The 25475-nt window shown below is 45.1% G+C and overlaps 2 protein-coding genes across 2 annotated transcripts in view; both read right to left on the bottom strand.

Moving 5' to 3' along the window:
• Nucleotides 1–25475, bottom strand: part of LOC100118642 (toll-like receptor 6) — a 62473-nt gene that overhangs the window by 28340 nt on the left and 8658 nt on the right. The gene's annotated exons all lie outside the window — the stretch shown is intronic.
• Nucleotides 1775–4683, bottom strand: LOC103317019 (protein PIF). Its single transcript, XM_008213572.3, has one exon. It carries the CDS (start codon nt 4561–4563, stop codon nt 1882–1884), a length of 2682 nt encoding a protein of 893 aa, XP_008211794.1. The 5' UTR covers nt 4564–4683; the 3' UTR covers nt 1775–1881.

Genomic DNA, 25475 nt, shown 5'->3' with positions numbered 1-25475 from the left:
TCGGGGTAGTAAAAAACTCGATAAACCGCTTTTTTTCTGAAACCTCGCCGCCTGTGCAGCAAACGCACTTGCACTCGCGCTTTGATCGGGTATATTTACTAATCCTGCTTAAATCCTCACAATGTTAAAATATTCGATTTTTTTAATTTGAGGAGCACATATACTTATCGGACAAAGTTTATTCGAGTTTCTACCTTGTCTTGATGATGAAAAATCTCGGTTGTAAAAAATTCAAACTCGAATGACAAAACGGTTTGATGCATGCCGTATCAACTAATAGCACTGTTCACAAAACGTATAGCCATTGTTTCACGACATGTACATAATGTTTAGAGGAGTAACGAAAAATTCATATTACTATATAGACTCAAACTAAAGGTTAGCGCTAGTGGGTTGAAAGCGATTTTTTTCGATAACTTTACTATTTAAATTCAAGAATTTTTGAAGATAATTATCTATATGAGCGTAGATTTTAGCAGGTATACTACGTAAAGTAAGGACAGGTGAAGATGCTTATAGTGTAAATAAGGTATCGTATGCGAGTTTCGTTTTTTATTCAGGTCAAATTCTGGCGTTTTTCAATCGTCGAATCCAGAAAATATTTCTTCCTAAAAAATAATTTGCTTAAGAATAATCACATATACATACTGTCTCTCTTTTCATTTTTATACAAAATTATACAAAGCTGATTAATCAATGAATTGGTATTGTTTCGCAATACTGATAAGTGTTATTCATTAATGGGTAAATAAGTTATTTAAATTTTCTTGTGATAAGCATTTTCAAAATGTCAAACATGTGGCGCGGTCATGAATGCACGTAGTTAACGAAAGATAAACATATTATACTGCGAAAATATCCAGACTTATAAAAATACGCCGAATATACGTATTTTATTTTATTTATTTTTATTTTGGTTGAAGATTTTTTATTATTATAGTTCATAGACAGATTTTTTTCTATCGTGAGGAAATAATGTTATAATTAACCTTGACGTATTGTTTACACTTTGATAAATTATAGCTCACATATATCACAAACACTACTTTCTTCATTATAAAAAATTAATATTTAACTACATTGTATGAATATTTTCTTTTATTTGTCTACTACCCGGACAAACTGAATTTAAAAAACGCGCCACTTCACAGCAACGTTAGAACAGTCGTAACGTCAGATATGTCAACTGACGGTCATAACCTATGTAAGGAGTTCGGTAACCTTAGGTCACCAATGGGACTCGCTGAGTCGCTGCCATGTTGGCGCGTTTTTCAAAGTGGCTTTGACCGGACAGCGAACACAGAATAAAAGTACTATTCATATTTTGAATTCATGAAATAGGGATTCACTTTTAAATCAAATAATTATTTCTGAAACTGCAATGAGAACTTGTTAACAACATTACAATACTTTTTTCTGGTTAATAAAATGTTATAAAAAATTAATGTTATTTAATATATTTGTAAATACTTGATTTGTTTATTATTGTACTAATTTTATTGCAATTCAAAAATACGTTAAAAACCGTTTCATAATGTTATCATTAATTTTATTTATATAGATCCAGGACAAATACGTATGTGTACCCAGGTGAAAATTTCTGCATATAACATGAAAATCAAGGTAAAAAATAAACTCAAAAAATTGGCTTTGTATGATAAAAAAATATCTATAAAATAATCGAAACTAGTTTAAAATTGTGCAATATTCTGATAAGTGAATTTTAATAAGAATAATAAAGTAAGGTAGGGAATTTCGCAAGTATAAAGTTTTGTATATTTTACTAAAATATTTATTTAATGAACAAGTCAATAATGTTGAAACATATCAATCGAGCCACAATAAAGCGAGGCTTATTTTGCTAGTTAGCAAATCGAGTTATCAATACTTCCTTGAACTCCTCTTATCGTCGGTGCATCGTCTTTTTGGTTTTTCAAGATCAAAAGAATCATAACCATTTAAATCATCAGATAATTTTTTCTCACTTTTCGGATTTTCATTTTTTGATGCACTTCGCGATCTTTTATTATCAACAATACGTCGATTTTTTGATTTACTATCGACAGAAGAGTCGCTGTCGCTTGAAGTGTCACTCGAATCGTTACTCGTGTCGTCGGTCGTGTCGTCACTCGTGTCGTCACTTGAATCATCGCTAGAGTCTGATTCGTCTCGTTTTTTCTCTTGTTTTTTCTTCTCAGATGACTCTTTTTCATTTTTCGTATGATTACAGCTTTCATTTTCGTTGTCGACTAGTTCGTCTCTTTTATTTTTGTCATTTAGTCGTTCGTCTCTTACATTTCTGTCATCTATCCGTTCGTCTCGATTCTTTCTGTCGTATACTCGTTCGTCTCGGTTCTTTCTGTCGTATACTCGTTCGTCTCGGTTCTTTCTGTCATCTACTCGTTCGTCTCGGTTATTTCTGTCATCTACTCGTTCGTGTACTCGTTCGTCCCGGTTCTTTCTGTCGTCTAGTCGTCCGTCTCGGCTCTTTCTGTCGTCTACTCGTTCGTCTTGTTTCTTTCTGTCATCTACTCGTTCGTGTACTCGTTCGTCCCGGTTCTTTCTGTCGTCTAGTCGTCCGTCTCGGCTCTTTCTGTCGTCTACTCGTTCGTCTTGTTTCTTTCTGTCATCTACTCGTTCGTGTACTCGTTCGTCCCGGTTCTTTCTGTCGTCTAGTCGTCCGTCTCGGCTCTTTCTGTCGTCTACTGGTTCGTCTTGTTTCTTTCTGTCATCTACTCGTTCGTGTACTCGTTCGTCCCGGTTTTTTCTGTCGTCTACTCGTTCGTCTCGGTTTTTTCTGTCGTCTAGTCGTTCGTCTCGGTTCTTTCTGTCGTCTAGTCGTCCGTCTCGGCTCTTTCGGTCGTCTACTCGTTCGTCTCGGTTTTTTCTGTCGTCTACTCGTTCGTCTCGGTTCTTTCTGTCGTTTACTCGTTCACCTCGGTTCTTTCTGTCGTCAACTCGTTCGTCTCGGTTCTTTCTGTCGTCGACTCGTTCGTCTCGGTTCTTTCTTTCGTCCACTCTTTCATCTCTGTGCTTTCTGTCACCTACTCGTTCGCCTCGGTTCTTTCTTTCGTCCACTCTTTCATCTCTGTGCTTACTGTCACCTACTCGTTCGTCTCGACTTTTTCTGTCGTCTATTCGTTCGTCTCGGTTCTCTTTGTCATCTACTCGTTCAACTCTTTTCTTCAATTTTTTCAAATCTCTTGCTTCTGTATAACGAAGTGGCTTTCGTGCGCGTCGAGCTGATGAGTCACTCTTACTTGACTCATCACTTGAATCGTCACTAGAATTGTCACTTGAATCGTCACTTGAATCCTCACTAGACTCCGATTCACTTAACTTTTCGGATTTTTTTCTCTTTTTGGATTTGTTTTTACCACTTGTTAATTTTTTTTCGTCCATTTTATGCTTACTGCTTTTGTTTCTGCCTTCTGCCCTTTCGTTTCTTCGCTTTTTGTCTTCTACCCTTTCATCTCGTTTCTTTAATTTTCTCGAATCTCTTGGATCCTCTGAAGTGCGAGCTAGCTTACGTACGCGTCCAGGTGACGAGTCATTTGACTCATCACTAGAATCGTCACTTGAATCGTCACTTGAATCGTCACTTGAATCATCACTGGACTCCGATTCACTCACTTTTTTCGATTTTTTCCTCTTCTTTGATTTTTCGGATTGTTTTTTCTCGCTTGATGGTTTTTTTTCATCCATTTTATGCTTGCTGCTTCTGTTTTTGTCTCCTCTTCTTTCGTCTCTTCTGTTTTTGTCTTCTACCCTGTCGTCTCTTCTTTCTGATTTTTTCAACGCTTCCAAAGTACCAATTGGCTTTCGCTCGAGCTGCGTTGACGAGTCACTGTCACTAGAACCAGATTCTTTCCGTTTTCTCTCCCTCTTTTTCTTCTTCGACTTCTCGGATTTTTCTTTACTTTTGGACGATTCTTTTTTCTCTTTTTTCTGCTTTTTACGTTCTTTTTTCTCTTTTTTCTCTTTTTTCTTCTCTGCTTTTTCTTCTTTTTTCTGCAAATTTTCCAAATCACTTGTGCGTTCCGAAGTCGGGCTTGGTGTGCGCACGAGTTGATAGTTCTTATTCTTTTCAACCATAGCCCGTAATTGAGCCTCACGTTCACGTCTCTCGGGGTCGAAACTAGTGCCGTCCACGAAATGAGCAGATATGCCAAAAGCTTCGCGCAACAAACTATTTTTCTTCAAATTAGCTTCTGCGAGATGATGAGTTTCTTGCACGAGTTCGCTGCTTCTTTTCTCCGCTTCCTCGAGCTCTTTGTCCTTGAGTTGCAGCATCGTTCGGTAAGATTCGAGCTTGATAGCAATTTCATCTTGCGAAAAGCCTTGCTCCTCTAAAATGTCAGCGTATTCGGCGCACTTAACCTCCAGCTTCCGTTTTCTGGCGTGATCTAAAATTTCCTTATTCGGTTGACGATCAGCAGTGTCCGCTGTGAGATCGACCTTGTTATTAACTTTTTCGCGTTTCCGCACAACAGCAAAGTTACGCTGTACGTGTCCGTTAGTGCCGGAGCCACGCGGCGTCGTCAAGCCGATGCCGTTGTACATTTTGAAGCGCGCGAAACGGCTGACTCACTCTTACACAATGACAAGCGTATCGGCAAGAGGCTGCAGGCCAACTGCCGCGCGCATGGGAGTGGGACTGAGAAATGGAAGCGTGTGCGGTTCGTAACTGCCAGCTCGGCCGCCAGGTACCGGTAGCGTCTTCAAATTCTCTTAGCCAATCGAAATCTGACAAGCGTCAACGCTTCCACTTTCACTTTGTGGGTGGAGCTCTTATTCTGCACTACCGACTCAAGTATATATACACAGTTCTGCGATACTCTAACATTACTATTAACTCAAAATGTTTTTGGCATCTAATAATCACTGGCTATGTTACTCATTTTTACCTATGCATACTTTAATGGTTTTACTAATTTTACATTTCATAATTAGTAGTATTTATATTATAAATAGAAATTATTATATATAACATTTTATTTCAGATATTCATTAAATGCATTATTTTATGAATACATTATGAGATTTTGTTTATATAAGCAACAACATTAATCAAAGTGTTTAACAAATTTAAAATTGAGTAATAAAATGTCAGATTTATTTATATGTTGAACATTATCCTTTTAAAAATTATTTTTCATGAATTAATAAATTTAAGTTGTTTAAACATTAAATTAGTTACGTTAGGTTTTTACTTAAGATTTGTATCATAAGTTATTAATAACATTGGAAACACACAGCACTCCGTTTTCAAAAGATAACTCATTTATTGGGCAGATAATTTAAATCAATATTTGAATGATTGCAGTTAAGTAAACATTTGTGTGAATTGTATAATTACTCGTGTACGAATAGCAATTAGGAAATAATTTCTTTATTAAAATGATATATATGTTTATTTTTAAAGTAACGTCCATTCAAAAAACCAAAAGTGTCCCGAGCAAGGCAATATGCGCGGCAGCGTCTTTTTTTAATTCGCGCGCCAAGACTCGGCGCAAATATAAGCAGCGCATAAAAATAGTGGGCATACAGGGGCACAACAATAAAAACATCGCGCGCGCGTGCACGCCATAGTGCACACACTCGCGCATGCATCGAAGTGAAAGGGAAGAAAAGAAGAATCGCGCGCGCGGTAACGGTACAGCCAACCCCACGAGCGCCGCGATCGCAACAAAGCGTCCAGAAAAAAGTCTCGTATCTCCGGCGCGATTCGTTCGCCATTTTGCCTTTTTTGCTCGAAAAACAAAGCAGGATCGTGCACAAAACAGCTCTTAACTCCGGAGGCAGGTATGCGCTCTCTCCGCGGCTTGCCACAAAAGGCTATCCCTATAATACACTCGCGATAGCGCTCGCGCGCGCGAACAGCTCGCATATATCGAAAAAACGACGCGAAAGAGGGACGACGTGCGAGTATTCGCGCGCGCGTGTGTGTGTGTGGGGGGGGGGGATGGAGGAAGAAATGGGGTCAACGTGAAAACAACCGATGCACTTGAGAGCTCGAGCTGCCGCGCTATACAAGTCTTATATAGGTAGGTATATAAGGAGAAAAAGCCTGAGCGAAATTCGCGCGGTTCAGAGAACATCCTTCACACGCCAGAGCGCGACGCTCTCAGCCGGCTGACTGGCTACTCCTATCTACTCCGCTCCTAGTCCGTATCCGTGCAGTGGCTGCGTGAAAACGGAGAATGTGCGCGCACGACGTGTGCATGTGTGGATCGGCCTGATGGCTTATGTATGCGCGTGTATACTGCATGTGTATAACAGGTAATGCGAAATATGGGTCGCGCGCGCGCGCTTTTAAAAGCGTGCTGAACTTGAACAGTCGTCAGAGAGCGCGGTATATGTAATCCGACGCGGAAAGCCCGGGTTTAGCGCGCCTGCGAAAGTGGATTTAATTCCATGCGAATATGTAAAAAGTGCAGGACCCTCCGTTTGTTTACGATTTTAAAATGGCCCACTTGTTTTTCCGCGTGAAGAAGAGAATACTCGTCGGGCTACGTTTAGCTGCTAAAAGCTTTCGAGCGTTAAAACTATTATTACAGAAAAAAAGGAAACGAACTTGTAAGTCGCGCGCGCACCTGTAAGAGTTATACGGCCCTTTCTCTACACGTATGCTGCATGAGCATCAGCTCTTACGCGCTGCGCGTGTAAATGTGTTTTTCGCGTAATCCTGCCGGGAGGCATATACGAGCCATAGCTATATATATGCACGTCTACATCACAATATATAACAGAGGCGTTCATTGATGCGAAGAGGCTACGCGCTCGCGCTTTTGCCGTAGATAGACGCATGCATGTATATATAGCTACGTAGTCACCCATGTCGAGCTGCGTTCAAAGCGCGGAATTCAGGGGGATGTTTATAACTATGGAGTAGGGCGGCGGCGCGCATTCCTGCGCACTTCTGTACACTCGTCTCTGCTGCTATGCCGCTAGAGCTGCTCTGTCTCGAGAGAGGGAGAGTTCATTCATACGGCTGCTTCTGCTGCGGGGTATTAAAAATCTCGACTATGCGCGCGCCCTGCGAGAGGGACTAGAGAGACGGACAATTATTATAATCACGAGGGGCCGGAGAATTTCCGCGGAAGCTCGTAAAGCTAGCGATGTCTGCCTTGGGAGTCTGTCTGCAGCACTGCACCGACGGTATGAGCGGCTCTTTTTATTACCCCTCGCACCTCGTCAATTTTTCCAGCAACGATTCTCCATCAGCTTTGTATACGCATGTACCAGGTACACTTCTGCCGCAGAAGTGAACGCATATACGCGTCGCTTTGTAGGGGAATTGAGAGCCTCTGTGTGTACCGCATAATAGAGTGCGCAGCCGTTCGTCGCTCGGTCAACGAAGCTGTCTCTTCGCGGAGCACAATGAGGAATTACGGGATAAGACCGGCGATGCAAAGAAATCTATTCGTGGATTCCCCCCGTGGCAAGAGGCGCGAACAATGAGACCCCTAACAAGCCAAAAACTGATCCGAGAGGGGATCATCTCCCCTTTTTTTCGAAACCGGTCCGGGAAAGTGTCCGCGTACTGTCTGTTGCAGAGGGTACGCATCGGGTACGCACCGGGTACGCACCGGGTACGCACAGCTGTTGTGTATGCAGAAGCAGGTTAGCGCGCCGCGTACAATGCGCCAATGATACATGCGCGTCAAGAGCTCTTACGCTCCGCGCGAGAGTAGGTTTATCGTCTCTGAAGCGGAGTCAAAACTCGGCAAAGCCGCAAAGCTTATACGATGTAACAACGATCATATTCGTGCAGACAAAGCTCGGCGCCGAAAAAGGAGCATCGCGAGACGAGAATAGAGTAGCCTGCTGCTTGATTTAACGACTCACATAACACGCGCAGCGCAACAACGCTTCATCATCATCAGCAGCAGAGAGCGGCTCCCTCTCCATTAGAGGCCCACCTCTCGTGAAAGCTCCCGAGTCAATCCAGCCGTTAAATAATAAAAAAAGACGGAAATCCCGGATCCATCTCTCGGCGCTACTTATACTCTCGCGCTCTCCCCATCCATCCCTCCGCTCCCCCATACGTAAACCCTCGACGCAGCCTGAGTCGGCCGTTCATTGGCCCGGAGACTCAAAGCGTATAAGTATACGCGCAGCAGTACACCTCTCCCCCGGGGTCCGCGACGACAACGACGACGACGACGACTAAAAGGCTCGCAGCGACGGATCCTTTAAGTAACGCGCCGTTAAGGTCGTTACGCGCACCGTAGCTGGCTCTCCCTACTACTGTATGTATAGGTATAGGATACATGTACGCGCGCCGGCAAAAAAGCCGTCGTTACGACGTCTCCGGCTCCCTTTTGCGTACACACTCCAGACGCGCGCGCATACATTTGCGCAAATGGCGGGATGAGTAGCGTCTTGCGCTCGCTTTTGAGGAATGCGCGGCTGTATAGCCGAGCGATCGTCATTTTGCACTTTGCGTGTGCCTGGAGGGGAGCACTTTTCGGCAGGCTCTTTTCTTTCGCTCGCTCTTTCTCGCCCGGCTTTTTTCAGCTCGCGAGGCTGAGTGACTGGCTTTAGCCAGCGATGCGCGGATTTTCAAAGATTTTTACGCCCTGAAGACGAGAACTTTGTTTATCGCATGCATCGGGAATCCGCGGATGGCATTGCCGGGGCGATTCTCGCCCTATGAGGGACGAACGAAATGCACGTATAGAGCTCGGAACGAAAGCAAAACAAAACAGGATTACCATCCACTTTATAGGAACATCGCGTACGGATACTTTTTCCCCCGTTCGCGAACACGTACATCCCATACACGCTCCGCTCTCCCCCCCCCCCTCTCTCTCTCGCTCTCTCTCTCTCTCTCTCTATCTCTAGCGCCGGCGAATGAATGACAAATCCCGGGCCCGGGCTTTTTGCGAAGCCTCGACTACAGCCGCCGCTGCACGTACGCGATGTCGATGCGCCGCCGCGCCCTTCGATCGCGCTTCATACCATCCGCGGCACTTTGCTAGAGCTCTCGGCCTTTTGAATATCGGATTTCTTATTTTCCTCGCTGGATTTTTGCCTCCCACCCCACAACGCGGCTGGCTCTGTATCCAGCGGACGGACGAGCTATGTATAGCGTACAAGTATATATGGACACACTCACGAAAGGAGCCGAGCTCGCGATTGGATTTTTCCTAATGGCGCCGCCAGGACCAGCGGGGAAAACTTCTGAGGGTAAAGTGGATTTTCGGCCTCGAATGTGGCCCGCGCCGCGTATGCCTACTTTATTTCGTTTACGGCGCGGCACAGCCCCCGGAGCGCTGAGGCTTATTAAATAGGAGAAGCCTCTTTTCCTTCTTCGGCTTCTTCTTCTTCTTCTTCGTCTGCCACTTCTTCTTTCGGAATTGCGGCTCTTCGCCCGATAAAGTATAACGCGCACGTCTGCGCGTAACTTTTTTTCTTTGACCGCGCGTTGGCAAATATACGCTACTTTTTCCGCCAACTCCGCGCTTTGTGGGAGGATTCGATTCCGAGAGCGGCTCTGCGAATTTATTGATGCACAATAATCTACGTTATGTTTACCGTGCTTTGCCGTTGTACTGCATGATTATACGGCGAGCGCGTTTCCCGCCACCCTATAATTGACTAGCTAACTGCACCTGGGCCTTAATTTACCGCTTCATAACTATTTTGACACCCTTAATCGTCGAACAAAAGCCGCATTTGAGTTCAACAGTACGTTGCGTTTCTTTTGTGCCGCTAACCCCTTTGAAGCGGACTAGGCACACGCGGGCGCTCTTGTGCTACTCCCCATTCTCTCCTTCTGCGATTCATTAAAAAACATTTTATTTCCGTAAATAGCCGAAGCCTTTGATGGCGCGGATCGGATTTCGCCTAATCGATTAATTAATCCATACTGAAACGTTTCAATTCCGAAATAAAAAATGGAACGGGTTAACAGTACAAAAGAACGATGGCTGTCAATCGGATTCTTAATTAAAATCTAATTTTAATCAAAGCAGTTGAAATGATGAAATCCGAGCGATTCCGAATAACCGATGCGCGAATAAATTCTATTTTGATCCAGCAAAAGCAAATGCATGCGAAATTAGATATGAAACCTTTTCCACACAACGCTGGGTTGTTATCGTCAGAGCCCTCGAAAAATATTATAAAGAAAATGAGCTATATCAGCTGGGAGCAGCGGCGCAAAAGAGGCCGCGCTGAACGACCCGAACGTTATTCCGGCAGATAATCCTGGGCACTCGAGAAAGGAAATAAAAAAAAGCGAAGCGAACGAGCAGGACTGAAAAGCAGCCATTATGTCGAATAAAATACATGTCGCTGTACATGCAGGCATCGAAACTGGGCGAATCGGCGGGATGTCGCGCGGCATTGTCCGCGCAGTGCACACGAGCTTAAAGAAAAGCCAGAGCCGACCCTATTAGGTCTAGTTAAGACGACGATATTTTATTATAATGCGGAACAGGAAACCCGACGCCACTTTTCAACGAGCGAGCAAGCGAGAGAGCGAGAGAGGAGATCGCGCGCGCCAGCAGCGCGGCCTTTTCATACCGGAGGGACATTATTCAGCACTTTGGGGACTTTGAATATAAATGGCACAAAGCCTTTGTCGCTTTTAAAGATCGAGAGCATATGTGCAGAAGAGAAAGAGAGAGAGAAAGCGAGAGAGAGAGAGAGAGCGAGAGAGAGAGAGAGAGAGAGAGAGAGAGAGAGAGAGAGAGAGAGAGGAAGGTCTGGCTAGAAGAGATTCACGTGTATAAGTATACGCCTGCGTGTGTGAGCTCGTGGAGTGTATACGTTGGAAAAACGTACCCGAGGAAGAGAGAGCGGTGCGACACGCCTCTCCAATAATACAACGCGAATTCCGCGAACAAATAGGCAGCTTTTATTGCGGTAACGCGCGCGGAGAGCTACGAGTTCAAAGTGATCCGCATAACTGAAAATGTTTCCGTACAATTCGCACGTGTATTTTAATAATTTTCCGATGCGCGTGCAGATCGAATTAAATTCGCTGTGCGTATATTGTTTACACTTACGCGTGTACGCGGTCCAGCGTACGCAAAGTGGCGAGACTCACCTGTAACAGAAATGAAATATTCCACATTATGATTGTGAATCAACTGCGCAATTTTTGAGAAACAAAAAAAAAACAAGCATGTTTACTTGCATTGTCCCTGCGGCTCGCTTTCACAAAAGCTGTATACGATTAAAGCTCGCCTTTTATCCTTTCGCAAACTCTCTCGGAGGACGCGTACATCAGCGTTTTACGCCGCGTTTTCAACAAAGCGAATTCGCGTGTGGTATTATATATATATATATATATATATATATATATATATATATATATAAGGTATAAATAAAAATCGCGCGCGCATTCACGACTGCAGTGCCGCAGACAGAACAAAGTTGTGCACTGCGTCGCGATAAAGAGTTCAGCAAGTCGCATCTGACGCGGTGCATGCGCGCGGGAGGAAATCCAGGGCAGCGCATGCAAATACCGACGATTGTTCCGACAACTCGCTGCGCGCTTGATTTTCTGCATACCCCAGCGGACGCGACCCGCGCTCGTTAAAACTGTAATAAAGTCGAATCGATGTTTGGAAAATCGCTGATGCGCGTGGGGCTGCCCTCCTCGTGGAAAACAAGCTGCGTGCAGCGCAGAGATTTTTTCCCCCTATTGATCGTACTCAATATCGCATTATACCGCGCTTACGTTTATCTGGAAAAAAGCTGGTTTCGGGCGCAACTTCGCTGTTGGCAACATTATTCACGATGAGAGCTTGCATCGCGTAAAATTTAGCGATTCAGTATAATATTTTCGTGCTTTAATATTCTAACGAAGCTGCGAGGGAATAATCAAGTCCCTTCAGCTCGCCCGTCACTCCTGTGCGCCGCTGCGGTTTTCGCGATTATATAGACGCCCTCTCTGCCCATTGTCCTTCACTTTTACGACGCTGCTGCCCTTGCAGCTTGACCAAGACGTTAAGCACGCCGTTACCCTGACGGCGCAATTAAAAATTGTGAGACCCCGCAGGAGAGCGAGAGCGAGCGAAATTAAAATACGCAATTCCGTTGCACAAATTTCCATATAACCCGACTCGATTAAACGCGGCTGCAGGGGGGTTTCGATTGGCGATGTCGCTGCAGATGTATTGCACTTCGGCTCGGGTCGTCTGCGGGAGAGCCTGTAATTTATGGATTTGCGTCATAAATCTTCGAAGAAGGGTCAGCTTGTCCCTTGCGATCGTTGGGGAGAATCGCAGAGCGATAATGCCAGGGTTAATTTTCGGTAGCAGGATGGGGTTAGATAAGGAGCGCGAACGCCCCCCAATAAATATCCCGATAAAATCACTCGAAAAATTGCCAATTAGCCGCGAGTCAACACATTTAGACGAGCAGATAGCGCTCGTTTTTGCAAATATAAACCGGGGGAACAGCGGTACTGATCTGTATGCATGAAATGTCCTCCGACGATTGTCAAACATAGCTGAAAACATGCCTACACATAAAACACCGCTAGTGCCAGTGTAGTGGGCTCGCGCGAAAGACGAGAGACATCGGGGAGATAAAAAGAAGATTACGCAGTCTGGGCAACGAAGCATTAGCGCAAAAAGAACAGAGTTTACATAACGGATGGAAAGAATTGGGAGCCCGGGACGCGGGACTTGCTATGTATGGTCACTAACTGGACTAGGTCCAATAGCCACGCAGGGAAAAAGAACAAAAGCGCCGGGACACGATTTCCAAGTTGCCGTCGCTGGTTACGCAGGTATACCTATGTAGGCGAGATTTTGCTTCGCGCATGAAAAAAACTCTGCTCTAGTGGCGCGTAAATTGACTCTCTGATATTTCGGTCACTGTATTTTCGTGTGCACGGTGAAAAATACGAGGATATTTTATAGATCGACGCGATCATCGAAGACGAATCAATTCCGCATCCCCTGCGCCGAGTCTGCTCCCAGCAAATATACGCGACCCGCAGCTCCGAAGCTCGGGGACTAATTGGTCGCAATTGACAAGCCGGATACAAAGACAGGCAAGTCATTAACTCGCGCCGCCGGCTGCTCGGAAATGCGTCAATCCGCGTTCGCGCTTAACAGTAGCACCTATAGAGCGCCGACGCAGTGTATAGTAGCGAAGTTCGCTTATACCTATATACGGAATTAAGAATTCTCTCTCGCGACAACCGCCACTTATATCCAATAAGCGGGAAAATCGCGTAGAATGTCGTCGCAGAAGAGGAAGAGAGAGAAAGCTCGGTGACGAGTATTGCAAAGCGGGAAAATAAAGCGCGCGAGGGCAGGACGGAAAATCGTGGGGCGGCGACCTCCGCGCGGCTTATTAGCACATTACAGCTACTACGGCAGGCAAGATAAGCTTAAGCGCGCGTGAGCCTCGGGTCCACGGGCATATGTATATATGCGTTATACAATCGCGAAAAGCGCTCTCGATTTCTCAGCGGAGCTGCCGCAGCCGCAGTCCCAGTGCGGACGACTGTTCGGAAAGTTCAGAGTGCTCAGTCTCGGCGGCGACGGCGGCGCATATTCAGCCGGATACGACGAACCGGGGAACTGCTGCGGATGGCAATAACGATGGAAAGGAGGCCCGCGGATAAACGGTAATAAAGAAGAGAGTCGGAGCGCGGGTACGGAGGACTCTGTCTCTCTGCGGATGCTACGGAGCGGAAAATTTCACTTCTTGCGCTCGAGCGAGACGATGGCTTTTTTAACGACAGCCAAGGCGCAGAGCTTCGATTTTTTCGAATATTCGAATATTCGAATATCAATACGCGACAGCGCGGAGATTGTGTACGCGCGTACACACTCGATTTCGTCGGCGCTGCCTGCCTGTCTATCCATCCGCGAGGTGGCTTTTAATTATTGAAACGCGAGTGCGTTCGACAATGATGCGAATCGCTCGTGTGCCGGGCTGCCTGTGCATATTCTTTTTTTCGCTCTCCGTTGCGGAGTCGAGCTATTTTTGAGTCGATCGCTGAAAAACCCAACGCTGATTGATTGACGCGCCTGCATCAACGCGATTGAGGCGAGAGAGAGAGAGAGAGAGAGAGAGAGAGGGGGAATCAGCGCGTTATTTCACGTGTTGTTTTCACAAAGCTCGTCTATATATAGTCCGCGCGCTGAGGACGCAGATTAAACACGCCGAGAGAAAGTCTGAAAAATCGCAGCAACGACAGGATCCTGGGAAATTCTCAGCTCATATCGGCGAAGGATCCGCCGAGAGAGCGAGAGGATGAGAGGACCGACAGAGATCGAGTAGCGCAAATAGATGACAATAACAAAAGTCGAAAAACGAGCAGAGGGAGAGAGCTTTCACGGGCAAAAAGCAAGAGCGCTGGCGAGAAGAGATTGAGTGGAAGGCACGGTAAATTTGCCGGGCTCGTCGCGCGCGCGCAACCCAGACTTATAACACACACACGCGCGCGCGTCTACTCTTTCGCTCGCTCCCCAGAGTCAATTTCTGCGCGCTGCGGCTCTCGACTCATCTCCTTTAAAGCGGCGCGGGGCCGAGATGGAGCTGCGGGACACAAAGCTCGCACGCGCACAACGAAAGCTCTCTCTCTCTCTCTCTCTCTCTCTCTCTCTCTCACGCTCTCTCTCTCCGGGCATATTGCGTACAGCCCTTTGCCGGCGCAGCCGCTCTTCCGACCCTTCACGTTCCGAATCGCTTTGTCTTGCCGTTGCCGCGCCAGCGCGTTCCCTAATTCTCTCCTAATATCGCGCGGCATCAAACCAATAAGCGCCGAGCGCATCGCGCCGCACGGCGACCCTCGCTCGCTCGATCGCTCGCTCTCTGCGTGTGCCCCGCAATTTCCGGCGCGCGAAAAACGCCGTCCGGCCACCCCTGCCGCGCGTCAAAGCCTAATCGATTAATCGATATTTTTCTCGCTGCCGGCCCCTTTTGTCGATGCTGCTACACGCCGATGCGCATCCGCTCGGAGGTCGATGGGCGCGATAAGCGGCGCTCCGTGATTTTTTCCGTCCGCGCACGAGGCGACACGCGTGCGCTACGCGTCGCCGACTCGTTTGTCTCGTTATTATACTGACGCTGTTGCGCGAACCTTTCCCGCTCGACTCCGAGTTCTTATGAACTTTCGAGCTTCTTCCTATGAATTTTCGCCGCCTGCAACATGTGCGCAAACCTGTCGATCTCGCTGAGCCTCAAGTTGGAAAAGCAGTGCTCTCGGCTGGAAGACGCCGATAGTTAGGCTCTCGGATTTCTCACACGCGGCGTAACAGATTGCAAGCCCTAAATTAGATTTACGGCGCGCCTCAAACTTTGACAAACAACATTAAGTAAAGCCGCGGCAGCTAAGATGCCCGAGGTCAGCCAACATTAAACGCCACGTGTTGGCCAACGAGTTTTCCCGCTTCGTTCATGGTATAATTCCGAGCCATTTTCGCCATTAACTTTCAACGACGACCATCCAATTATTTCTCATTTTTTGTCCTATACACAGAAATGAAGGCGAAAATACCGCCCCAATAATCCGCGCGATACTGCACGTCCCGGTGCGTTCGAATTAGCCGTATCGTCATTATTGTCGGCGCGTTAATTAAAAAAAAAGGGAGCTAACAAACGCGTGATTTAAAAAATTAACGTTCCAGCGAGCAAATATACGAGTCGGCTTTTTCCGAAAAAAAACCAATATCGCCCTTCTCAATCCCTTTGGCGAGCGTTATATAATAATATAAGCGCGATCGCTCAATTTCGCATAACTGACTGCATAATTCGGAATTTTACTTAAAGCTCGCTGCAACCAGCAGTTTAATATACACTATAATTTCGGCTATATATAGACGCTGGAAGCCTTTTACTTTAATTGGCCCGACTTAACATTTTGTCATTTTATTATTATCATGATAACGTATAATCCGCATTTGTCCCTCCGAATCGGCTGACGCGGCGAGTAAAGTCGAAATGTCGCGATCTCAATCAAGCGACCCAAGTTTTTCCTCGTGGCGAGCAATAATTTTCTCTTCGCTTTCGCGCGCAGCAGTAGGTACATACATATATGTACGGAGCAAAGGAAGAGCGAAAGATAGCGAGTGATCGAGCCTTTCGGAGAATTCCCTCGTGGCCGAGCGCGCGGCGAAAAGATTCTTCGGGCTTGTAAAAGTTTAACGCGCCGCCAGCTCTCTCTCTCTCTTTCTCGTCTCGTCTTTCACCTACATACAGCCACCCACACGCGTGAGCGGAGGACTACTTCTATCTGGCTGCCTCTGCTCCTTCGGGAGATATATTAACTTTCGATGCGACTCGGTGTTCTGCCGAGAAGGTCGCTGGAAAATAAGAATTCCTGCGCGAAAACCGGCTTGACCCACGGCGCTATGTAGGAGAGCCTATGAAAGTTCGAACGATACGTTATAGCTGCTGCGGTGCTGTTTTTGGTTGTGCGGTTAGAGATAAGCGCGAAAAAAGCGCGGATGAAATTTCCCAGACATAATAGCCGCGAACGGACTCTCCTCTCTCTCTCTCTCTCTCTCTCTCTCTCTCTCTCTCTCTCTCTCTCTCTCTCTCTCTCTCTCTGTCTGCCGCGCGATAAAGTTTATCCCCGCGAGGCTCTAGTATATGTGTCAAACAGCTGTAAAAATGTTCGAGTCATAAAAATAAAAACTTACGCAAGAAGTTGCAGCGAGTGTCGAAGTTTGAAGTTTGAATTTTATTGATAAAGTATAGTTAGTAAAATAAGTCGAGCTACGCCGCGGCTCCGCGCGCGCGCGGGAAGAATTTTCAACGCATCGTAAACTACAGCCCGTCGAGCTTTACCCGCTGCTCGACCGGAATATAATCAACGGAAATAAAAGCGCAGTCGTTCAATTAGCGGGAAACAAAAGCGACTATAACCTATGACTCCCTGTGTAAAAGGCCAATATAGCCGCGGGAATCATGTGCGCATACGAAAGTCAAACAGCTCTCGCGTGAGCGCGTCGTACACTGAGAAAAATTTGATAGTAGAAATTACTATTTGGGATAGTAATTTTTACTGCTTTTCATAATAAATTGGTAACAGACTTTTAAGATATTAGATTTTACTATCCAAAGATAGTAATTTTTGATGAAATCGAATTTTTAAAAATTTAATTTCAATTTCTCTTAGTTCTATATTTGAACACCTCTTGGATACTTCGCGCTGTTATTACTTTATTATTTATAATTTTTATTGATTATTGATTATTATTATGATGTTTGGAAGTAATAAATTCAATTTTTTTTTTGCGGCGACGGGAATCGAACCTGGAGCTCCGGCATGAGTGTCGAGTGCGCTAACCATTTACCTAAACAGATCTGTTACGTACAAAATTTCAGATCTAACTGATGTAATAATTGACGTACGAACTAAAGTTAATAAAAATTAACGACGATTAATAAATAATAAAGTTAAATCAATAGACACAGATAGAAACTCATTATAACAAAATTAACTGTAAAATGTCAACTAAAATACTGATTACCGCAGAAAAAAAAATTAAATTCAAACCTTACCGACTAAGAATATTATAATTTTTCCCACATTTTATAGTACATTTTACCATCTTAGGTAGTAAAAATAAAAAAATTAAGTTTTTTGAAAACCGTAACAATTTTTACTATCTGATATAGTAACTAGCGCGCCACACGCGGCCTTACGAGGCGAGGCAAGGCACGCAAAACGCTCGCGCTTCGCGTTTTGCGCATAAGGCACGACCGCTGACGCTCGCGCTTCGCGTTCTTAATACCTGTCGATGCTTATACAGTATTATCCTGTTTTTTTTTCAATATTGTTGTCAAAGTTTTGGTTGGTATTCTTCTGGCGGTCATCAACACTATCATCAAAAATACTGGAAAATTAGTAACTTATTTGTATTTGTATCAATTATTTATTTTCGTTTGTAGATATTCTTAAAATATATCTTATTTTAATGTTATTCTATTGTAATTTCAGATAAATAATACAACACTTTTGTATCGCAGTTTTCAAGAGGAAGTAAACAAAAGGATGATATTTCGTTTGTAGGATTTCAAGGTTTTTAGCGTACGTCGTTATATGATTCCAAGTTACACGAATTGAATTCGGCGATTACGTATTTCCTAAATTATGCATTTTTTATAATTTAATTAAAAAAGTGGTTTAATTTTGTATATATGTATGAGATAAAGGCCAAAATATAACTTTCAGCTTTTAATAATATAGGAAAATTGCTGAAAATAATTGGGTTGGATGGGGCATGTTGCACCGAATTTATTATTGAATTTATGTATCAAAAAATCGCTTTTATGGTTGTGTATGTCAAAAAGTGTTTAAAAAAATGTTTTCCACGGTAAAAAGTTGTATTTTGAAAATGTCTACAACTTTTACATTTAACATTTTCATGTAAAACGTAAATCCGTAATGTTTTATGGCAAATAATTGGTTTTTAGCTGCAAAAAATCGATTTTGGACTTTAAACTCAAGTTATAAGCATTTTCATGATTTGATGTTAATGGGAAAAAGTTGTATTTTTCAAAGATCTATAACTTTTCCACGTAACTTTTTTTTGTACAATGCTTAGAATTCGACTTAGAGCTAAGAAACCGTTTTTAGCGATTTTTGGAGGTGATCGCATTCTGCGTATACGTGCAGGATCATGCCCAAATAAATCTGTCAGCTTAATATTACGAGGGGAGTTCGCATACAAATTTTTAGCCCGATTGATTAAAGTCTTTCCGAGATAATCGCATCACAGGAAAATTATTATTAAAAAAACGCTGAAAAATCGAACAAATTGTGCCCGCATTTCAAAACGACGTAGAGGATCGGGATAAAAAAAATAGTTTTTTAGCTTTTGCAAAAGGAGACTTCTTGAGATATCGCATCTCACACATTTTTCGCACACGAAACTATAAGGCACTTCCGTGTCGCTGTCGTGCCTAAAAATTAATATCTCTTATAGTGAATTTTATTATAAAAGATACTAGCTTCCGAGTCTGTTACCAAATTATTATCCAAGATAGTAATTTTTACTGTCAAATTTTTCTCAGTGTAGATTGCAATTTTCTCTGGTTTACCCACGGTCCAGCGCGGCCGAGTGTGTGCGCGTATGTGTACACGTATACACGCAGAGATACAGCCTGGCGGAAAAATTGGACCGCGGGGAGCGTTCAGCCGGCGATAAACGCTATAAAACTGCGCGGTAAACAAAAAGCGTGTCTTGCGGGCTGCAGAGGGCACACGGATGCCGGCCGATTTCGAGTTTTATCCCAGAGACTGCCCGAATTTCCTCGGGGCAAATACAGTATTCTCCGGGAAAGAAGTATATACGAACTCGGAGACAGAGAGAGAGAGAGAGAGAGCTGTGCTACGGCTTGCGGAGAGATAGAAAAGAAAGTTTGCTCCTGGTAAATTGCCGAGAGGAGCTCGCGACTCGGCAGCGATCGGTCCGAGGCCGGATCTTGTTCGCTCTGGGATTCGCCTTGGATGAAAATATATAGGGTAGTCGATTGGACGCGAAACTTTGCCGCGCTATATACAGCGTGATGCCGGGCAAGGAAAACGAGCGAGAGAGAGCGCCGAATTTGTTTGTTGGCTCGAGCAGAGAGATACTTCACGAGGCCGATTCCGGGCTAGATGGCCTGAGCATTGTTTGTTGAAGGGATGACTTTTATCGATGCAAGCTCGCGTTCGCGAAATCATGGGCTAACTTCGTCTCGTCTCTTCCGTTGATGCTCTGAGTGCTGTATTTATCTGGAATTTTTCACATTCGTCGCGTCATCGGGCAATTTTTCGACGTAACGGGATGATCCCTCAAAGGTTTTTAAAGCTCGCAAGCTTGATTGAAATGATGCATTCGCTCGAATTGTCCGCGGGTATTTTCAATTTTCCTGCGCGCTCATGTATATATCCCTGATGAAATAATTAATCCAGTAAACAGACATTTTCTCCGCACAAAGTTTGCGTATGTATTATATAGGTATAATTTTTCTCGTTAAGCGCATACGTGCTTGCATGCAGGAGAGAATCGAAGCCGCATCAACGCGTAGCTTCGCCGCTCATAGAGCTCGTTCTAATTAACAAAGTTTCGTCAGTTGATGTAATACTCGCTGCTGCAGGCGCTATATGCACGAGCCTCAAGCTCTCGGTCCATCAAATTTGGAACGCATTGCAGTGGCAGTGCGGGGGCGTATACTATACACCGGTAAAAGGTGCAACTTGACAGGCAACTATATTGCGCAGCCATTAGTTCGACTCCTTGTTTGCGCCGCTACAATGGGCTATTAAATTCGCAAGCATTGCTGGGTTAACGCTTTTGACGCGGATGTGATGAATGGAAAATTAACAGGCGTTATTGTACTTCTCCATTTCGATTCGTCGCATCGCTATATCGCGCCGCGGCGCGGGCTTTTGGTAAAATGCAAATATGCGGCGGGCGCAGTCGCGGCCGGGAAAATAGTTTCGGGCCGTACGCGTTACTGCAGCGTGCGCTGTATGCGTGACCCCTATACGCTGCGTGCATCGATCGATGTTTGTGGATTTTTGCAAAACGCGGCGTAGGGAAAGTTTGTTACCGGAATAGCCGTTAATTAGTCGCGAAACTTTGTATAGCTATACATATAAGCGGCAACGGCGGCAAACTATCGGACAAAAAGCCTTTTAATTGCTCGCTCGAAATTCACTGTCGCCGTCCCGCACTACATCGCGGGGAGCCGGCTGGAAACAATATCGTTCGCAAATCCGGTCGGTAGAAAGTCGGAATTTCCAGCGACAAATAAACATAATTTTCAGCACATTACCGAAGGCAATGAAAGAACGCGAGACGCAGATGGGAAATTGAGGCGCGCGGGGATTCGAGTTTGATTTTCACAATTATACGCCGGCTCTTTTGTGCGCTATAGAGCACTAGCTGCAGCAGTCTCTCTCTCTCTCTCTCTCTCTCTCTCTCTCTCTCTCTCTCTCTCTCTCTCTCTCTCTCTCTCTCTCTCTCTCTCTGCGCCCCCATCGCGAACATTCATGCTTCACGCGCGCGCTGATTGAATGTGCTCGGTTTGTTATGGCAAATATTGAATTTCTACGAGAGATTTATATACATATAGGCGCGTATATGCGTATGCGTATGTGCGTATACGTAAACATCATGCCCTGTCGTCGGAACAGACGGCGCTCGAACGAACGTGCGGGTTTGATTGAGCGAAAGTTTTTACTCGCTGCGCGCGCGCGTTCAGCCCTTTGAGCGATATATGTGCAGCGCACCCCCGCGCATATTGTAAACACGCGCCGACACACAGAGCCACGAGCTGTACCTGGAGTTTTCGAAATTACACGTCGAGTAATTTATCCTCATTAACGGCCTTGCAACAAGTGCAACAGCTGCGCGACAGCTAGACTTGATTAAGGGCTTCAATATACATATACGTATATGCCATGCTGCTGCTGTGGACGGACGGACGTATTGCCATGTGTTACCTAGCGCTTTTCTATAGATTAACGTTTACACTTTATGACACACCGCGGTGTACTTATCAAGTGGCGCGGTAGCTATTTACTTCTATATTGGTGTTCGGATTTTTCATGATACAGAAAAAAATGCTTATTGTTACTGTTCGTAAGATTCTTTGGCTTATTAATATGTTTTCTGAGCTAAACTATGATTTCCAACAAAAATATTAGTGAAAAGGCTGCTTATTTTTATAATATGTGAGCGTATAATCCACAAATGCTAAAATTACGTTTTTTTCTTCTTCAGCCCGAAATGTGAAAGGACCGTGAAGTTGGCCGCAAAGCTGTATACAGATGAGAATTGCATTCTCAAGAAAATATAATAATATATTACAATATTTATAATTAAGAGGTTGCCGGTGCATACTCTGCGTTCCGGAGCTGTAACAGTAACTAGCTTGCCAGGGTAGCCGATGACAAGGTCTAGGTGGCGCGCCCCGTGGTTTTTTGTGTCTAGGTGTAAAAATCATTCGAGGAAGGTGTCTAGAGGTACAGGGTGGCCGATAACGACGTCTAGGTAGTTAGCCCCGTGGTTTTTGGTGTCTAGGTTTAAATAAAGTCTAAATTATTCAAGGGCGGTGTCGTTGTGTGACGTTCTAATATATATAAAAAGAAAATTTAGTTGTTCACCAATAAACAAAATGAGTTAATTTTTTTTAGAGATTAATTAATACTACAGATTTGCGTGATAGATCGAAGCTTTTCGCATAATTGTTTGGTTATTATAATTATATCGAGCGTTGCTGTAATTGCCGTTGGTATAACGCAAACTCGAGTTCGACGAGCATTAAAAACGCGAGATTTATTCTAAAATTTATCACAGCAGTTCTCGTGCACTCCGAGTCGCAGACGTAGATAACATAAATCCTTCGAAAACATTTCCCCGTCTGAGCCACTTATCATTTGCATCATCGCGGCATTCGAAAAATAATCCCCGTTTACTTACGACCCTCTCGCGCATTCAGCACGACCGCGACTTAATTTGCGCGGCCGGGGATTCGCGCAGACAAAAGGACAAGGCTTTGGGAGGAAAATCGAATATTCAGCGGAGTGTAAACGGATGATTCCGCGAGGACGAGTGCGCCGAGGGACTAAACTTCGGCTTATGTGCCCGGCATCTCTTTATCTACTCAGAAAACGTGCAATTTCCGTGTCCTTCGCGTCTGTTCCGAGAGCGCAACTACTCTTTCGACTGAATGCTCGAGCTTTTGTCACCGGCGGTGTGCATCGTACGTCAACTCGCTCGATAATTCCGAATGGCCGAACAAACAGCGAAAATGATGAGCACACTCGAAGGCAGTCTACTTAGAACGGCTTCCAATAATTCCGAACTTTGCGCCGACCGGCCTGGAATTGCAATATCCACTCGAAGCCACGGCGCGAGCTGAATACAACAGCGGCGGCGGTGGCTGGCCAGAAGCGACGGGTATGGAGGCCATCGTCGTTAAAAGGACATTAAATGCCGATTTCTATCACTTTTTACCGCGTTCCCTTATACAGTCCATCTCGGCGACAACTTCCTTCTCCCTCTTAATACGCCCGGCCCTGCCGTTTCGCCCCTTTTGTCCAGCTCCTCGACGCCTCGCCGCGCGCTATATCTGCAGGAATAAGTCGCCGAGGAGAAGCGCGGACGAAGAAGGAGAGGACAGAGCAGCAGCTTTCACCCGGAGTTGCCGCCTTTGATCGAGAATCGCTGTTAAGAGTTAATGAGATTAAAGTCGTACTTGTCCGAGTTTCCAATAAACGTGCCTCTGCTCTTCCCGTCGTCGTCGTCGTCGTCGTCGTCGTCGTCGTCGTCTTCGAGATGCCCTATATATCTAATAGGCGAAGCTGAAGTCAAGCAAAGAGGGAGCGAGCGCGCCGGGCAAGACACCCGAGGCTTGCCACGTGACGTACTCTTGTCATCGCCTTCTATCCGTTGCGCTGTGCAGTAGTCTGGCCTTGCCGCTGTTGTCCTACTCCTTTGCTCCAGTATTCCTCTATAGCTCCCATTTCCGGGATACGCGCTCGGCGTACTTTCCTACTGTTGTTGTTTTTCTTCTTGCTCCTTGCTTCGACTCGTTTTTTTTTTTACATTTTATATTGCGTTGCCTCTGACAACGACTTTACCGATTCGACTTTTGCTTACTCTTCTCTCTACTTTTCTAACGATTATTGCGAAATTCGTTTCCAACGAGGGCACGAACGTAACAAGGAGGAAATTCGCTGTTTCGTATAAGGCGTGTAAAAGGGTTAAGGCGTTCTAAAATCCGGTTATTTTTTTAATTCCACACCCATCGAATATTAATATATTTACAGCACAAAAACACAAACGTGCGCTTATAATAATTAATAATTTTAGCCCGACATTCTAATCTACAAACATATTGATTTCCATTAAAAATAAAATAAATAGGCCAATATAGCTCAATCAATTTCTGATTGAATTGCACGATGGAACAGAGCATCATATGATGTGCTTCTTCTCCACTGCATCGCTAATAACGTATGTTTATTATTTATAGATCTATATCTATATATAGTCTATCCGGCATCGGATAGCGGTTGAAATAATCACGACTATATTTGTTCCTCGTCATCAGAGTTCGTATACGCATGTGTATATTCTTATACTTTCCGAGCTTTATATCTGGGTCAAAATTAAAGCTCCCGTACGTACTCAATCTTTCATCTCTTCAGCTCGCGCAGCCGGCTTTTTTTCCTCGCCTCTCGCAGAGCCGTGATATAGCTCTTCTCTCGCGCACAACTCGAAGATAATGCCAGGATTAATGCGGCGAACGTGCAATTTTCAGCGCGTGTAGCTCCCAACTCGTATATACGCTCTTCATTACGTTTTTACGGCCACGCGCCGCGGCATCGGAAGAAGCACCGACGACGTCGACGACGACGATGGAGTCAGGTATGACCGCTTAATCATGCCGCAAGAGAGAGAGAGAGAGAGAGAGAGAGAGAGAGAGAGAGACGCAAGTCGGTTCAGAGCCAAATTAATTCCGTCGGTTAATTTTAATGTCCTTGTTCCGGGAGTCGCAATATAGCCGTCGCCGCGGGAGAATCGTTCGCTGAACTTCATGCGTTTCATTACCTTCTATACCTGCGTCGCACCAACGTCGCACGTCGTCTCTAACGTCCGTCCGACTACTTTGGAGAATTTGGGGTAGTTTTGAGGTGCAATTACGGTCCATACAGGTCTTTGTCGAGTAACATGATATTTTGATGTTATTCTTTAACCGAGTATTCACGAGAGAAAAACGTATCGGTTATTAATTTTTTTCCGAAGTACGTGTACGTGAACAGATAATTTTGTAAACTGACGCGCACAGCTTGATGTGTCACTGTCAATCATCCTCGGAATACTCGAACACGTTTAAATCGCCAGACTTTCGCAAAAGCAAGACACAAATTTTTCTTGGCAAAAATATAACGCCTCTTTATTTTCACGCACGCTAAGCTCAAAGTGGCCGCTCTCGGAAGTGGCTGACGAGTCGAGAGTTCGCAGCTTTAGAAACAAGATTCCGGGCAAAGAAGCAAGCAGAGCAGTTTTCGCGGCGCGATGCGGAAAATTGCAGAAACTCGCGAGGTACGGTGCGGAACATTTCAAGCCGGGATATATTCGCGCGAAAAGCAAAGCGTCCGGCGGATATAGTTAGATCATCATTACCCCGACGAAATGAGGGCCGAGCGTGTTAATACCCCGAAGCGCGTGCACGCGGCGCGAGGAAAAATTGGCTCAGGGAGCAAAAAAGTGAGAGAAGCGCGCGCTCGCGCAAGGGGATGAAAAATAAGAGCCGAGCTCCGCCGGGGATTATACATACACAGAGCGCGCGCGCGCGCGGCGGGTACACGAATACGCGTATTATATAGGGAAAGAGGGACGGAGTGCAGGGAGAGGGAGGAGGGAGCGCGCTAACGAGTATTCCATTTCGAAAATCACAAAATTCCGATAATACGATCTCGCGCGCAAAGGAGCTGAGCTACTGGCGATATAAAGAAGAAGCGAGACGTGCGGCGGTGGCGATGT

Source organism: Nasonia vitripennis, chromosome 5 (assembly GCF_009193385.2).
Source record: "Nasonia vitripennis strain AsymCx chromosome 5, Nvit_psr_1.1, whole genome shotgun sequence".
Taxonomy (NCBI): Eukaryota; Metazoa; Arthropoda; class Insecta; order Hymenoptera; family Pteromalidae; genus Nasonia; species Nasonia vitripennis.
Note: the sequence above shows the minus strand (reverse complement) of the source record. Positions and strands in the feature narration are given on the sequence as shown.